Below are 18,816 nucleotides of genomic sequence, written 5' to 3'. Positions count from 1 at the left end.
CGACTTTTCAGTATATTCGCTTAAAAACCCGGCAAAATAGAGCGCCATGGCAGAGGATATAGATTATTACTGTTCCTGGGCTATAGGATTCGAACCGAAGACCTCTGCATGCACGCATTGAAGCCTGTACGGTCTATTATTCGCGTAGTATCAACCGCACAGTCACGGCAGCTCATGATAATACTGATGACAAAAGAGAAAGAGCGAGCTGCATGTAGAGCAGAGCTAAACAATCCTTAGATGGAAAATGATGGGTAACAATGCATCAAAGAAAACTGAGAAACTCATGTCATTTTTCGCCCAGATAATTGTTTGATGCAGATGAGGCATTTACTCGCGTCTTGATACTTGGTGGAATCGGATAGTCGAACAATTCTATATCTGTTGACAAACGTCGGTATAATGACTCAAGCTGTTCTGTAGAAAGTTGTCCATAGTACTGGTCAAGGACAGAAGAGCTGCTACTATTTGTTGGATTCGAGGAATTAGGAAATCTAATATCTTCCAGAACACCTAGTCTATTGAGGATCACTCTAGAATCTTCCTGAAGCGTTTCAAAGTGACCAATGAAGTCATACCTAATATCGCACGGCGCACAAAGGCGAAACATTTCTTTCCAGTGTTCTTCTGCAGGAAGATCTAGAGTGTTCCAGAAGCTACCTACATAGTCCACAAAATCACTGAAAGTCACCGTGTCACTGTTGATATCCGACGAATTTGATCTTGTATTTTGATTTTGTTTGAATGACTTCTTCTTTATTGATCCAGATATCAGCGGCGTAAAGTACTTTTTGATTATAAGGTTTTTACCTGAAGCAAACTGGAATTTATCTCGATACGCGGACAAGATTCGGGCGAATGGTTCTCGAACAAATAAAAACGTAGTATAGTTCCGTAGCCTTTTTGTAGCCCCTTCCACGTCTAACTTGGGTAGTGTAAGTAATTGTTTCTCAGCAAGCACGTGAACATTCTCATGGCTGATGGCATCAGTTGAATTTATTGCCCCACTTAGAAGCAGTAAAAGCCGCTTCCAACCAGTACAACCTACTTTAGGGACATAGCAAAAAAGTGTCTTTAATTCGTCAAGCACGAATATGTGATCCATATGAGAAAGCGACTGTTTGCTGAGAAAATCAGTCTCTAAAGTAGTGTTCGTATAACCAAATCGCGTGCACGTCTTACGTAGATGTGAAAGCCGTTGATACTGGCGATCCAGGACGGAAATGGACCAAGACATCTGTGTATAGATGAGAAACAGCAAACATAAATGCTATTAGGATGACTGCATTGACTCAAGAAAAGCGGTGCAGACCGGCAGGCATAATGGGCTCCGCGTGGCTTTTAAGGATTTTTTTAAAATCATTTTCATTTTCATAAATTCTCCCTCTTGTTCTTGTCCTTCTTTCCTTTCCTTTTCTTTTTCTTTAGTGGTGATGGTGGGGGGGGGGGGGGGGGTAGGGGGGTCTTGCAGGCAATCCCCACCCCTTAAAATGTATTGCAATAGTAAATCAGGAAACTTTCGACAACGCAGAATATCTTGATTTAATAGCTCCTCTAGCCAAACCCACATCAGAGAGCCTGCGGGGCAGACTTTGTTTTTGTTATGAGACTGTTAGATGTTTCATCTATAATATACAAATGATGCACAGGATAGAGTGCGTGTTAATGTTTCACAATTGTAAATACCCTCGAGTGCGCTACATCTCCACTAACGCCACGAAATAATCCTGTGCATCATTTGTTTTATAAAATGGGTCGAAAACTAACAGCATTTTTCACGTACCTTTGTGGGTCAATACCAGTCAGCTACATGTAGCACTCGCTCAAGAGTCAAGATGTCCGAAGATGTTCGTCCCAAACATTTACGCACGTCGCACTCGGAAATCCCGCACATAAGTACTGTACGTAAGAGTATACGTACGCCACACATGTTATGCACACAAGAAAGGCCGGCCGGCAGCCCGAACTAGAAGTTGTTTACAGGATTGACAGCGCGTATTGTAGCGCGCGACGCACTTGTAACAACTGATTGAGTGCGCACTGCTAGTGTAAACATTGTGACGTTAGGCCGTGCATGTTAGTGAGAAATTAATGCACGCACACGTGACTCATTTCAGCGCTTCCAATTGGCTACATTCTTGAACCCATTTTATAATGTACATTATTGGTTCCCTTCCCAGCCCGCCTGACCCTTCCTCCGTCTCCCAGTTTAGGTATGTGGTGTTGGAATAATATTGATGGTAAGGTGTGTGTGTGTGTGTGTGCGTGTGCGTGTGTTTATCGTTTACGGTCAGACACTGAAGCTTTTATGGAGGCAACGGTTGCGATCGCTCGTCGCAGTGGCGGATCCAGGGAGGAGCGCACTGGGCATGCGCCCCCTTTATTTTTTGTAAAAACAATAAATAAAAAGAAAAAATGGGGGAGGGGTGCGTGCGCCCCCCCCCCCCTTTGATTTTGTAAGGCGCCCCCTCTTTACGGAATTCCTGGATCCGCCCCTGCGTAGAGTATACAACCTACACCGGTAAGTACAATGCGTAACGGATTTGTCTTACGTGTAATCTAAAACAAAAAAGGAACCAGTTACGACCGCGGTGTATATTGTTGATTTTAATTGGTCTGAAAACAAGCATTAACTATAATGCCTTGTACATCTAACCAATTCCGGCCTTAGATTAATTTTCATTCATTTATTCATTCATTTTTAAATTATTGTGATGTATGCGTTCAAAATATTTACACAAACTGACAAACGTGACTTGCATCGCAAAATATAGATCAAGTAGTGTCAGCCATCTTTAATCAAAAAGTGACCCTCGTATGTGAATGGAACTATAATAGTTCAAATATCTTGCAATTGAAAATAAGATGAGGCAATCCTTAAACTGCTATAGAAGAGACTGATACCTCTTTTGACGATCTCTCTCCTTTAGTCCTTTTATTCCAGTCACCATTCATTTCATCACGTAATCCAAAGATCACCACCTCATGATTGTAGGAATCTGCAGACCAAACATCAAAACGCAAAACCAAATCGGGGTGTTTTTAGCATAAGGAAAGTGAAATTCATTATTCGTTTTCGATCCACCTAATCCCCATAGTATTACACACAAGCATTAATAAGACGGTGCTATATTGTAGGGGGGCTACAGAACAAAGAATAATGTCTTTATATTGTGTTTGGACAAAATATAATTGCATGCGCAAAGCCAACTAAGATGGACCGAAGTATTGTGTTCAACATTTCGTTACCATCAGTTTGAAATGCTGAAAAAACTTCACAATTAAGGTCGTTATTTTGCATCTTCTGCATGTAGTCGACATGCACAGAGTAAATACTATATAAATCATGTAAAAAGTGTCTTGCAAAAGATTATAGTTGTTAGCCCAGTCACAATTTTAATGCACCTTAGTCTGAGACAAACAAATCTGCATACAAAATAAGCAAATTGGTATATTCATTACATGGTAGAAGAAATCATAGATTGGTTGGCTGTCACTGGTTCTCCTATTTTCATTTCATTTCTCTTTCATATTGAGGAATATGAGGTTTTGAGTTAACATGTAGATATGACCTATATAGGTATAGATTAGGCAGATATCATGGGAGGACCTCCAGATCTGAAAACGTTCTGTAGAATATCATTCACTTGTATACAGTTGGCATACATTTTATTAATTTCTTTATAACTCGTTGACCCCCTTTTGTGACATATCGAGAGAATGATCTAACTTTGTGTAAACCTTTAGCGAAAGCAGACAGACCTCTCCTTTCCTTTCTCCTTTCTTCTATCCTATCTCTATATGCAAGTCATCCCTCCCTCCTATTTTTCCTATTATGTTATGTATTATGTACGAGGACTGCATACAAATCAAGAACGCTTAAGCTGTAGCCCTTCTGTATTATTCACTGCATCGCCGATATGTTTTGTTGTACATTGTAAAGGCAATGAAGAAACTTACTTTGTTAATAATTCATGTGTATGTATGTATGGCACCAACAAGGTATGTATACATGACAGTGTATGTGTATGTATCTGCACGTGCAATGATAATGCAGGAACCAATAAATCAAATCAAATCAAATCAAATCAAATCAAATCAAATCAAATCAAATCAAAATGTTGCGCTGTGATTGCATGAATTCTCCCATGAAACTTTCTCCTGTGAACACTCCCGTATTGTGGCGTATGTAGTGATTATTGATATTTGTTTCTTTGCCCCTCGTCAGCTTTAGATTGAATGATAATGATGACAAAGGATGCCGACCAGAGGCGGTTCTAGCTTTTTGCTAAGGTGGGGGGGGGGGGGTGACCCACTAACAATTCTCTCGCTAAATCTGCTGACAAGCAGAAAAGGTCTTCACATAATTATGCCAACTTTGACAACGTTTGGTTAAGCTTGAAACAGAATGCTAGGAACATTGTGTGGATGTGGACACATTATGTTGTTTTTCTATGCACTTCACATTTTCACTTGGCAGCCCAAGGGGGTTAACCCCCCTTGCCCCACCCCCACCCCACCCCCGATCCCGCGTAATTAAACCTGAAAGATGACAAATAAGTGGACCTTGTCTGTCCTTATGGCATTCAAATGAACTTCAAGAACAACCAGAGTATGTTTCACTGTCCAATGTCAATGAGAAGACAATGAATCTCTACAGCTAACTGGCGCAGAGTGATTTGACTCAAGTTATGAGGCAATGTTCGTGACTAATGGCGACAAGTAGGGCCTATGACGGAACGCTTGAAGTATACACCTTATAAAGAGGACAATGTCGACATCCAAAAGGTGTGACAATATTCACATTGATTTTGTGCAGCATTCAAAGAAGTGTTTACTTGAATCGCTTCATTAATGAGATGTAATAATTACTGAGAAGAGTCAGTCGAAAAGGAGGCAGCACAAATCTACTAATGCGTGCAGACACAGCGAGGATTCATTTTTAAAACCTGAATCTCCTCTCTTTACCGTATAGACATGTATGTATAAGATATAGTGGCATTTGGTATATATATATAATGACGTTTACAAAGGTCAATCTATGAGCGAGCTCTGTTCGCCGATTGGAACGTCCGCTAGGGTGTTTTCTTCGCCGATATTGACAAAAAAAGTCTGGAAAATGAATAGGGTTTGTAATTCCTTAAATGCGACAAGCCCGTTGGACCGAGTGCACTGGCTAACCTGCAATTAATGTAAGGATTTGAGGATTATCATCTGAATTTATCCTGAATAATTATTATGATAAAACAAAAAACAAGCAAGCAACAGCTAGTGCCTTGGACCTTATAAAATGTAAAGATCTGTCACATGCATACGTTGGAGAGTTCGGGAATGATAGCAGAATTTATCAGATTCCAATTTTTTTTATAGGGGCGAAATAATGGACGATGACGTCATATCCCATCAAAATTGCATTAGACGAAATTCTGATGTGATGTAGTTAGGCCTGGTTGATGACCATAAAAAAAAAACCAACAACAACAACAACAACAATGTCGACAATATTGAATATAATATGTACCCGGTAAACCTTCCTCCTGACTAAATTATTATAAGTATGAGCGTTTCCCTTTATTTGCCAACTCCATAAGAAAGATAGTTGGCATTTTTTCTTCTCCAAAAAGTATAGGTTATGTAGGTCCTGTGTGCATGCAGTATAATACTTACTGCGAGTACATGAGCGTGAGTGTTGAGAGTATGATATGAAAAGCAATATTAATCTCTCTGACGATATTAGTAATATCATATAAACACCACTCTTATCGGGTGGAATCTTAACTTGTTCCTAATTCAAACACATCCAAACACAATCATGTTCTAAAGATCATTAATAGAAAATTACATATCAGCCAACAAAGGAACTTAACTTCTTTAACTTATAGCTTTAATTTCTTTAACTTTAGCTTTGATAAGCGTATAACTTATTATTGGCGACGGTAAGTGTATGGTAATTCATAACACATGCACTGTAATTATATCACAATGTGTGTGTGTGTGTATAATGAAAATTGTTAAAATTGTAGAAACTAGCTATAATGAGTATCAGTTATTTGTTTATATTATGTTTGATTACATAATTATTGCTAAAAAAGGTAAATGATGTCATACAGAGAATAAATCAAATCAATTCAAATCAAAACTTATCACATGTACGGTAGATATACTGTATCTTCTATCTCTTTAGTACCGTTAGAGGAAAGTAGTTTGTTCCAAAAGCTTGACTGAATATTTTACATTTTAAGGGATGGTATAGTTTTGATTGAGACCTAACTTCAGGTTCCTAACATTTTTGGTGAGATAATAAAAAACCTTTTAAAAATATGAAAGAGCATGTAGGCCCTAATTCTAAGAGGGATTCAACATTTTGTTTGATAAAGATTGGTCTTGAAATGGCCGAGATTTATACCCAAAACGGAGCAATCCTAATATAAGGTGGGACCCACCTTTTGTTACCATCGCTTTGTTTTACTTTGTTTATTGATGTCTCAGCCACCACAAAAAGAAAAAAAAAGATTTTCATCTAATAAACTTCGATTTCCCCTTACAATGGTATGCTCTGTATCATTTCATTAGTGGTTTCTTGGTATCTCGCAAAAAGTTAAACGCCCGATCCTCATCTCCACTAATACTACCCCCATCCACGTCATGACATACACTGAAATATTTGTCATTTCCAACCAAACGCTGTTTACTGTCAAGACAGTAGATAACATAGTGTCAGTACGTGAAGAATGAAATGAATTTCTTTGAAGCGATAATTATGATCATATACTACAGTTTAAGCCTATACTATGAAAACAATCATAATAGGCAGTACGAATTGCATACTTACAGTAAGCAGTCATGGAGTTGGAGAACGGTGAGGCAGTTCGCCAACGGTCACTTTTATGTGATTTGGTATTGAAGGATGTCTTTGTTATGTCTTTCCCAATTGTAAAGAGAGAGCACACTAATCGCTTCGTTCAACAAAGGACGAGGTAAGACGGGTCAGAGCTGGGTCCTTCTTATAGTGATCTTTTCTAAACATGGACGATGTTATTTCGAAAGTTCTTTATTCCGAAACATACGAATATTGTGTGCCTAGATGTTCGTTAATCCTAATATGAAACAGGTCTCGTTGATCCGAGCATTTTGTGGCGTTATTCAGTAGGTTTGGACAGGAAAACGAAATAAGATTTGTAATTCCGAAAGTTCGTTAATCCCACAATGAAATACTAGTAAGGTTCAGTATTGGGAAGGTATACCTTAGCCGGGAAATGAAAAAAGAAAAAGAAAAAAAAGAAGATGTTTACTAACGAGCCATCGGAATCAGGAATCCTATTTCGTTTTCGGATTAACGAGCTGTCCGAATAGCGAATCTTTGTTTGTTTGTTTGTTTTTTTTTCATTTTTGGAGTAACGAATCTTTGGAATAAGGAACCATATTTCATTTTCGGATTAACGAACCTTAAGAGTAACGAATCTAATTTCATTTTTGGAATTACAAACCTTCTGAAAACGAACTGTAAACAAAATCATGTGGTGTTTTTTTTTTTAACAAGACTAGTGTGACAAAGAAGTACGAAAATAGGTAGGAATATACAACAGAGACAACGATCCTCGAAGGTTTGAGGGAAAAAAAGAAAAAAAGTTGATCAAGCAAGTCTTAGTAGGAATCTAAGATAAGATTGTTTTATCATGAATTAAAAATTAAATTAAAAAGACACTTTTAAGGTTTCAGGGGTCAAAAGATTCGGAGGGGCGACGTTCTTCTTTGAACGAGGTACAATGTATTTGAAATGTACAAAAACATTACTGCAACTCCGCCGAGTCTCTAAAGTGAAGAAAATTCACCTTATCATCGCAAAATGTTTGCGTGACGAAATATTTGCATTTTACTCTACATTGACTCTACATTGTGCTGTTTCGTGTTAACCTTTTCGTTTTCGTATACGGCAAAATTGTCTTAATAAACGAAGGAAAGATAGCGTTAATTAGATGAGATTATACTCACGAAATAGATGCCAGGAAACTAGAGATACGGCACCAAGTAAAACGAGCAAGAACATTCTCCAGCGAGATGAGTATAGTAAGCGAAGATAATAGAAGCGAATCGCCATGTTGCCAAAGGAACAATCCGTGGTGTTTCTTTTTAATATCTTTTCAGCCAAGTGATATTACCCAGTGTGCGATGCGTGAAATCCTTATTCTTGTTTGGTAGCTGACGATGGTGTTGATTGAGTGCTTCGTGTTGGCTGTGGCGCAAACCAAAGGACTTGTCCATGCTCATTGGGTGCACCAAAGAGATTCAATCTCTTCGGGGGCACGCACTGTCTGTGCGATACTATCTGCGCACGCTTTTAGCTGCCGCGAGCGCAGAAACTCTGTTCGTATTTTAATATGACAAACGAAACTGAAGATAAGTTTGCTGACAAGCAGACACACCAACGCTGTTTTTGGGAAAAATGATTACTAGTTCCCCAGTAAATCTTTGCCTCATGAAGATAGGGTTACTGAAATAAAATTGATACATATAGCATTCATTTTCTATGGACAGATTGCTTGTTTACAGGATTTTCGTTCGAAATACATTGTAATAACTGCATAACTGCATACATGTTCTCTCTATGACTCTCGTATAGTTATGGAACAAAACTAGCAATCAAGGCAGGAAAAAAAAACCCTCTGAGAGATATAGTGAACGAATGCATGAACTGGAGTGAGGAAGCTATTAGAGATAGTGATACCTTGTACACAAAAATATTGCGTTTATATACCAGTGTGTATCTCTGCAGAATTAAGGGGGTGGGCTGGTGCTCTCAAAAGAAAAACACACTGGAACAATTTAAAAGAAACAGAAGAGATCTCATGACTTTCGAGGGTTCCACCTCTTCCATGATAAGGGGGGGGGGGGGGGAATTGGCCCTTGACCCAACCAAACACGGGCGCCTCCAGCAAACATACGCACGCACACACACATACACACACACACACACACACACACACACACACACACACTTGATAACATTCAGCTGTCCCTGTCATTTAATTTCCAAGCCGATATGCCTCATCAAAAAGACCCGAGATGAAATGTATAATCAGGGGACAATAACATGGACAATTTTCAGGATTCTTTAATTCTTTCACTATAATGTAATGTACAGCAGCAACATAGGATTAAGTTTGTTAACACAAACACTCCTAAACAACGTTTGATACACACATGCGTAAATACGGCTAGACTATGTCGAAAAATCGAAAATGGTGCAAGTCAAAAAAAAAATCCTTCCAAGAGTCAGAGTGGAATATTGCTCAGCTGATGGAAGTATATATCGTCCATCCCGAAGACTTCTTCGCATGCCATTTCTCCTGAATAACCCGCTCCCTCTCTTCGTTGTAGGTTATTGCATTACAACTGATTTTATTTGAATGAATCAACTTTATCTTTTCTTTAACATAATTTTTTTTCAGAAAAAGCAAAAATACATTTAAAGCGAGGATTTGGTTGGAGGTCATGAAGGAATTTTCAAGGTCATGACATCACCTTCTAATCAGCTTAATAAAAAAAAATATGATTGTGGTGATTGTTATTCTAGTAGGGACCTAATGAACACTGTTTATTCATTGAAGATGCAAAATAAAAAGTATGCATATAGGCCTACTTTAAAACCTAATAACGCTCCTGCTCATGATCTAACAATACTTCTATCTCTGTGTTTGTTTTTGTTTGTTTGTTTGTTTTGATTGTTTGTTTGTTTGTTTCATTTTCCACCTGAGAATAGGATGGCTGGATAGCCCATATTCAGCTGCACTAGCTGGTCTTCCACGGGGTTCAGTTGGATGTGAGGCGGGGCCCCTTTACCCTGCTCTTTGCGATGAATGAATGAAGCGCGGGATCTTTAAATTTACTTATATTGCATGAGTTGTGACCTAATTCTCACACACGGGCCCTCCATTGTATGTCAAATGCGAGGGTTAGAGTGTTTGTTTGTTTGTTTTTTTTTTTGCCTCTTCTTAGAGGGTATACACACAACTTTGCTCAGTTAGACTCGGGAATCGAACCCGGGTCCGTTTAGATCTGGAGGCAGACGCACTACTCACTGAGCCAAATCATGGTGCAGTTCTTGAGGTGGAAAATGACTTCAAGTATGATAGGCTCCTAGATTGCCTCGACGGCGCAGGACATCAGGATCAGACGTAGCCTCGCATGGAATGCTTTGTACAATGTGGAAAATGTGGATGTCCCAGCATAAAGATGACATAAAACGGCGACTTTTAATTACAACCTTTGACTCTGTCATGTCTGTATATACTACTGTGTACCTCTGGAGCAGATAAATGGACACGACAACCTTACAGGAGAAGGCACTGAATGAGATGAAGTGTCATGCAAGCTGAGGATAGCTCACAATGGGTCCTGGATTGATTACATACGAAATTCAACTTATTTATGGTGATTTGCCAAAAGTGTTTGTCAAGGTATAGTGTGACAGGAGGGTTGGAAAGCTTGACCACTGTGTGGCAAGCTGAACTATATTCGCTTATCCCCTCTTACACCCTGCAAGAAGAGGGAGAAGTCGGACCACTTACATCAGCGTACTTAAAAACGACATGAGCTCGATAGCGCTATTGAACTGAGGACAGTATTATGCCATAGATAAACAGAACTGTAGGTACTACTAAGTTCATGAAACCAACAAAAAAAAAGAGAGAGAGAGACATTATTATGGGCTTAAGCAAATGCATACCCTCGAAGTAGTGGTTATAGATAGTGGGATATAATCATCATATAATACGGCTTGCAAAATGAATAACTGCCATTCAACAGTGTTCAATGAATTTTAAAAAGTATGGCTTGGAGGGAGTATACTACTAAAAAGAAATCCAAACGCACTGACCACAACATTTCATCTTTGCAAACTAAACGATATGATGAATATTGTTGGACATTGAGCCGATGTATAAGGATATGGATTATGACGGACATACATATTCGATCATTGCGCACAATCCGAGAGTAAAAAAATAATAATAATGATCGAGATGGAAATAGAGCACATTGCTCCCTCTGTATACTTCCATTGTTCCAAGTAAAATAACAGCGAATCTTCAGTTCTTAATATTCACAAAGTACAATTTCACAAAAACCCCTTTAGGTGACTGGATTTCTACTGAGACAGTTTTCTTTGTTATGTAATCAAACATTTTTATACTGTAGAGGGCCACCAGTATCACAAATAATCAATACACGTTCGTTAAACTCATGTTCGTGCTTATCGGTCTATGACTTACTCGACTTAAGTCGGGTAGTATTCCCGAGATCCATGGATGATGTCCCTCCAGCGCTCTCTGTTCTCCATTACACTCGCAATGTCCTTTGTGTCATCCAGACCAGTGTCATTTCTGAGTGTGTCTACTGATTATGTGCATCAAGGCCGCCCGCGTCTTGCTCTCCCATGTAGTGGTTCCCATAGTAAGACTGAGTGTAGTGTTAGCTCAGGGTGTCTTTGGGCATGTCCAGCGAGCCTTAGCCTCCTCTGAGCTACTTTGGAGCTAACTTTTGGTAGGGTCCCATACAGTTCTGAGTTAGTGATCCTCATCATGTATTGGTTGATGTTTAGAGCCATCCCGAGCATCCTTGTGTAACATCCATCTAAGATTTTAGTGAGTCTTCTGGTCATAGTCCAAGTTTCAGTTATCGGTCTGTCATGTCACATAAACAGTTACAAATCGGTATAGGTATTGATGAGTCTATCGTCGACACTCCAAAGATGTTTGAATCTGTATGTAATACAACACTTTAAGGTTAAAGATACCACAAAATTCAAGGACAAAGCAAATATTATATAGGAAGTGTAAAATATTCTTCTTGAATCCTCACGCTAGATCTTCTTCTCAAAGTTTGCCATCTCCCCAAGGAGAAGTCGATTGGCATAAGATATGACTAAGGTAATACCTACCCCTCTCATCAGCCTACACAATAGCTGGGGCATGTGAGATGATGTTTGGAGTTGCACATTGCATAGCATCATTAGGCCCATGCAGGATGACATGCAGTATCATGGTGAGTGCAATCGACCGAGAAGCTATATAGAAGATACTTTGTAAACGGGCGGAGTTATATCATCGTTCAGTTTATTTGATCTATGAGGAATTATATTTTGCTGCACGTTATATATCTAAAAGGTGAGAAGAATTCAGCCTCTCTGGTTGTATTTGTCATTATCATAATGTAAGAGTAAACACTAAGTGTAAATGGAGCATGAAGACACAGAAATTCAGCAGGTGTAACTTGACAATTTTCTCCTTTTGCTCATAACAACTTCTAGAAATGGCTATATTAAGTATACGACTGCCGCAAAGCTGACCTGGTATTTTGTTTTCGAGATGCAATATAAATGATTTAAAGGGTAAAATATCAACGTGTGTACAAGTGCCTTGGTATTGTGACTGCCGTGACGTTCGCTGACAATCTCATCGGGTCTACCACTTTCACATCTTTATGAACACATCATAATCTTGTATATGGAAGTGTTGATGTGGCTAAGTCGCTATTAGCATGTTATTGAGAGTGCGCTCAGTCCTTCCCTAGACTCCCTCGAGAAGAATCAATCTTCCATTTTCCCCGCATTATGAAAGATGCAGGCGTTGATGACAGCGCCCGCACTCCCTACGGGACACGAGTCCCTGAGTCGTGTGAGAAGACATGAAATATTCACCAACCTCAATTGCGTGGTACGAACTATTAACCCGACCGTTTCCAGCATAACTCGAAGAGCAAACTGTCATACTTTTCTCAAGAGATGTTATGAAAAGCCAAGCTGTGATATTTTGAGCGTTCTTCCAGTCTACATGCATGCAGCCTGGTTAAATACATGAGTAAAGTCAATGCACATGCACCTACCAATTTTTATATGAGTGTTTCGTACATTTACATTAGTCTTTCATCCCTATTTAGCGATTAGATCTTCACCAGCAGTGATTACTTAAAAAAAATAAGACAAAACAAACTACAAAAGTAATACAGAAGAGACGCGATGTATTCCTGACGTTATTTTGCAAAAAAAAAAAATAATAATAATAAGAACAGAAAAGATGTATGATAAAAAATTATGTATAACTAATAGACACACACACACAATCACACACACACATACACACACCAACATAAATACTTCATGAAAGAGGGAGACTGAAAATGTACGGTAGGGAAATGGATGGGAATGGTGTCAAGGTTTGAGGGGTATATATTATAGCAGGAGAGAAAGGGAAATTCAATATGGGATTATATGGCTACACGGATCCTCAATTATTGTCATTTGATTAAAAGAGAAAATCAACGTGGCTAACTCTGTATACCAAAACACAAAACCGCGGAATGTTTTTGTTTGTTCGTTTAGGGGAGGGGGTTGTGGATCAGTACACCCCCCCCCCCCCTCCCCGAGATTACTGTTTCTGCATCCGATGAAAAAGAAATTGACCTGGGTTCTGGGACAATGTATTACCATCTGGCTGTCTGGAGTATTACCCCAGACCCTTTCCCTGACCCTAACACTGATCCTAATCTTGAACCTAATCCTATCTATGTAACTCAAACCCTAAACCTAACCTTTAAAGGAATAGTAAAGTTTTGGTTGAGATCTAATTCCAGGTTTCTGAACATTTTTTGGTGAGATAATGAGAAATCTCTTATGAAATATGAAAGAACGTGTAATTCCATGAGGAATTCAACGTTTATTTGATAAAAATTGGTTTTGAAATGGCCGAGATATCCAAAACAGAGTGATTCTAATAAAGTATGGGACCCACATTTTATTACGATCACTTTGTTTTACTTTGTTTTTGGATGTTCCAGTCATTCCAAACCCGATTTTCATCAAATAAACTTTAACTTCCTCTTAAAATGGTATGCTCTGTTCTATTTCATAAATGTTTTCTTGGTATCTCGCAAAAAGTTAAAAGCCCAATTCTCATCTCCACCAATACTATCTTTCCTCTAACCTTATCACTATATACAAAATGTAATCAGTATTTGGCAGGGGGTATAATTTGTCCGGGGGGGGGGGGGATAATATTGCCCTGTCCGTATACCCGTCATTTGATAGACTGATTGTTCCTAACAGCATGTCTTCAGAGACTCATTATCAGCCTTACAATTTTCAGTCATCCAAATCTTTTAACTTTGTTGCTTTAATTCATAAGATAATCGCCGGACCCAATTATGATGTCATGGCACGTAGGGCCTTTGATCATTAAGGTCCAGGGCCTATTCTTCTCCCTCCGAATTTTGAGTTGTGTGCAAAGATTTGTTGCTTTTCATCGGCAGTTTCCTTTCACTCTCAGTCCGTTTCAAAGTCAACTCGACTCCTAAACCTGCCCCTTCCTCTTTTGCTGTAAGAATTAGGAGACCTGGGCCCCATTTATCAATGTTGGGCTTTGTAAATTGTAGGCCTATATATCCAAGGGTTTTACGGTAACATTTCTCTGTAACGTCTTAATATGGTTTTGTATTGAGGGGAATGCGTAATAATTATAAATGCATCTTGGCATCATGATTTATTTTATATGTTATATCATATTTCGATATTATGAAGAATGTTTTTGCACTTTTTCTATTCTTTTCTTTAAGTGATGATGAATATCAAAATGAAATGAAATATAAACAATCTTCCGGTTCATTTATAAGAACAATAATTGGTGACATCAAAAGTTTCTCGAAAGAGATCATGAAGTTAGCGGAAATCCCTTAATGTGTCCATAGAAGTATATCGATTTTCTCTTTGTGTTTTCTAATATCTGTATTTTTGTTTTGTAACTTGTTCAGTACTTGTCATTTATTGTATATCATTGTATACTAGTATGTTTGCATTTTCGTCGTATGTATGTATGCTTTGTTATTCGACGTAAAACACGGCCTTGCTGAAAAACAGCTGTCCAGCTGAAAGCAGGTTTTTATTTCCGTGTATAAATAAAATGAACTCAAACTAAAACTAAAACAAGTTCAAAGATATTTAAGGTTGAATAAAATCTGAATTTGCACTCTACATGCAGATTGTGTAGATAAACTGCTTTGATTTTGTTGTTGTTGTTTTTGGGGGGTATACAAGGGGGAGGGGGGGGGAAGTATAGCATTAAGTTACGGTTGTAGCATGGAGCTATTCCATGTAGACCTATGGTGCACGATGAATCTGCTTGTATAGTACGGAGTTCACATAACTTCATGGTGCTTCACGGTTTATATGGTAACAGGATGTGGTATATCTAAGGATTGTTAAGAAGTTTAGCGGCACTTAAATTCAACACGAAATACGGAAAAATTAGAGTAAACAGATTTTGAATGAAGTTGTAGGTCCCAACGTTGGCCTACACATCAAAATAGGCCTATTATAGGGTCTAGATGCAAAATGGATTTCTGTGTTTCCTCTCTATTTTCTTTCTTTCTTTCTATTCTTTATTTCCGGGGCCATGAATTTCGAATCTAAAGATTTTAGTGGCTTTTGGAAACATTATGAAACTATTAAGCAAAGCAACAAGGGTTCCTCTCATTATTTGATTGATAGCAACTTGAGAATAATTTTCATGAAGACCTTTTGATGGGCCCTAGGCCTACTGTATACTGAATGTAACTTTTGTCGTTGTTCTCATTCCAGCTGTATGTGATGGTAAATGATATATAAAAATGGCATGCAATTATGGATCACCCTCCCCCCCAAAAAAAAAAAAAATAAAATAAAATAAAATATAATAAATAAATAAAAAGAAAAAGAAAAAAGGAAAACATGAATGATAGGACACTAGAAAAAAACGCAAAAGGATTGGGTCTCGCTGTGTCGAACGGGCTGCACGCCGCTACCTATTCACGAGCGCTATCCCGCTACTGCTCCACACGGGGACTTTTGCTTGCTGCGTTTCCGCCCTGGGCCGGTTCGTCCCTCTTTAGACGACCTGGTCGTCCGGTCCTCCGATCAGATGACCATATCGATGCCGAGCTTAGCGTGGACGCCCGATCGCCATAGCGCAACGACGAACAGAACTCCCGCTCTCAAGCAATCCACCAACCCCGGCCTCCAAGCAGCTGGATTACAGGCGCACGCCACAACGCCCGGCCGAAAAAGCTGTTGGAAATATGTTAATTAAATATGGTTGACAGTCTCATCTGGCGCCTTTTATACATTTATTTTGTTTTGTTTTTTGTTTTTGTTTTTGTTTTTGTTTTTGTTTTTTTTTTGTTTTGTTTTTTTTAATTATTTGTGTTTTTGTACAGTTAAAGTTATGATATGAGTCAGTATCCACAGATTCCAATGGTAAACTATAACAAAGAAAACAAAATTCTACTGACTTTCTGTATTAATGTTTCAATGAGGTTGTAAGCTAGCCACATACACTGCACTCAGTTCTCCATCACAGCATGCAAGTACAAGTCGACGCGCGACGGCCAATGGTAGGGTTGGAGGTTCTTATCTACAAGAACCGAACCTCTTTGGTCGTGCGATCACGCACAGCGCGCGCCCGCTCGATTACCGCGGCGTGCGTGCACATACATTTACACATGCACTACAGTACGATACACACACGCGAAAGTACAAGAATCAAGAAAGGGTACGTCTCATGAGGTGGGTTTTCCTTTATTTGATGTTCAATGAACTCCGTGTTTAACTAATTTTGAGACCTCTCTTATGTGCCCGTACATTTGAAATGAATTGGAATAAGACCATGTCGCTGAGAATGTATAGAACCTATAGAATATAGGTCAAGAAGAGTTTGCTTAGTTTATTGTAGTCCCATGCATTTAATTTAATGTATTGTTATACCTCTGCTCTTCTGCATGCTGCTGATGCCATGCCCATGCCATGCATTGACCGAAAGATCGGTCTGTATCTGGTCGTCGGGGATTTGTATAACGTATAATGTATAAGAGTAAGCCTTTTGCTGGTAAAATACTTAACTTAAAGAGGGGCGAAAAATTGTGTTCCTCTTTCATTGATCGATCGTACGTACTGAGAGTGAGACAGCACTCTGTGAGTGTTGACTAGTCGGGGTGCACCTAACTGCGACAGCCGGCACACGCAGTGTGTGCGTGTGGCGGCTGCGCCGTGCTCCCATAAAAGATCTTCATGTTGAACAAACGGGTGCCTTTGCGGCGCTATATTTCCTTAATTTTTCAACAGAAGCTACTAGGAATACCTACATGGGTCGATGAAACCTAAATGACTATCATCGGCGACTGTTTGATGCATTTCATTGCTTGTGATGCACAAAATGATGTCTTATAAGCAGCTCACCGATGTTCACAGAATTCACAATCACTTGCACAAGCGCACAGAATACTTGAACTAACATAAGCGAAACTGCGGGGAAGCCGCCAGGACCGCGCCTGGCGGCGCGGTCTCCGGGGCTAGGGTGCACCCACAGTAAATTTGTACGAAGACAGTCAAACTACGTGTACTGTAAAACATGATAAATTCGCGGCGTGAAATGTTTGCGAATTGGAGCCGACAGCCTTTTTCGTGGCATGAAATTTTCGTGAATTGCCACTGGCGTTCAATGCATGTAGTGTAGACAAAAACTTTTGCGTGCATTTTAATTTCGCAAATTTTGGCGCTTGCGAAATTCGCGAAATTAAAATGCACATGAAAATTCCTCATTTTACAGTAACTGTGTACAACTACAAGGAGCCCAAGTAAGCTGACTCGTGAGACAGAGAAGATGATGTGGTTGTTCGATAGTCCGGGGTAACAAAACGTACACTGACTGTACACCCGGCATCCTTCGTGTAATACAACATGGATCCGTGGACATTTCTCACAAGCTCTTTTTGACTTTATTCCATATGCACAAACTGTTGGCTACAATTGTACACTGTATCAAATGACATTCTTCTCAGACACAACCAGACTGTGGAATGATCTGCCCCAAGCCAAGATAGACCCTACCTTCAACTTACAACTAAAGTTCAATTGTAGCATATGTACCACTAAATGCACAGTAGCTTTAGTACCGTTTAGCTCAGTTTAATTTATACAATTAGGGCAAGTAGTGCAGCATATTCAAATCCACTAGGTCTGAGATGGGAGTAGGGTGTTTTTAGCCGCACGCCTAGGAAATTTAGTCATTTTAACATACATTGTACATACAAAAATTACAACGTAAACACATCCACACACGTGCGATGCCTGCCAACAGTGCGACAATCCACCAAAGATGGACTGTACTAAATGTACATGAACAGGATCAGGAAGAAGAAGGAGGAAGAGGAGGAGGAAGAGTTTGCAGGCATAAACCCTTGTTGATCGGAAAGAAGTCTGTGCCAAAAAGACTAGAAAAGTGGTTCAACATGCACCACTGGCAGTGTCCCATAGGCCGTGTACTGTGGCTGCTCCTAACAACCTTGTTTGGAGCAGCTCAGTGGAGGGAATATGAAAGAGAGGCCTCTCTTTGGCACTCCCTCTTCAGACGGTAAGCACTCATGTTTACATTGTAAATGAACTCTGGTGGATATCCTGCAGCCGCATACTCCACAACATATTGGATGTTCACTTTCCTGTCCATGCTACATGTAAATGCGGTCTATTTGGTCTTCGGAGGATTCAAAGTTGGCCTGACCTCATTTTCACTGTAAATGGGGTCCTACGGGTGTAGCTGAGATCTTTAGTTTGTGCGAATTCACAGCAGTTTCAAATGACATTACTTTTTATAGATTTTTTTTTCTTATGTTCCAAATTTTCCTGATGTTAGATTGGAGGTTTGATGAAGACAAGAGAAAATCTAGGAATGTTACCAACAAGATGTCAGAAGGAGTAGAAAAGACACAACTGTCATCCTCTGCTTCAGACGACTC

General features: G+C 39.3%; 1 protein-coding gene across 1 annotated transcript; it reads right to left on the bottom strand.

Annotated features, from left to right (window-relative positions):
- Positions 1–289: 289 nt before the first annotated feature.
- On the bottom strand, positions 290–1,105 carry LOC139721124 (carbohydrate sulfotransferase 11-like). Its single transcript, XM_071632454.1, has one exon. It carries the CDS (start codon positions 1,103–1,105, stop codon positions 290–292), a length of 816 nt encoding a protein of 271 aa, XP_071488555.1.
- Positions 1,106–18,816: the final 17,711 nt, after the last annotated feature.

This window comes from Diadema antillarum, unplaced genomic scaffold, assembly GCF_040938485.1.
Source record: "Diadema antillarum isolate AM-2024a unplaced genomic scaffold, OU_Dant_1.0 scf00000139, whole genome shotgun sequence".
NCBI classification, from domain to species: Eukaryota; Metazoa; Echinodermata; class Echinoidea; order Diadematoida; family Diadematidae; genus Diadema; species Diadema antillarum.
The sequence above is the reverse complement of the archived record's forward strand: the minus strand, read 5'-3'. Positions and strand labels throughout refer to the sequence as shown.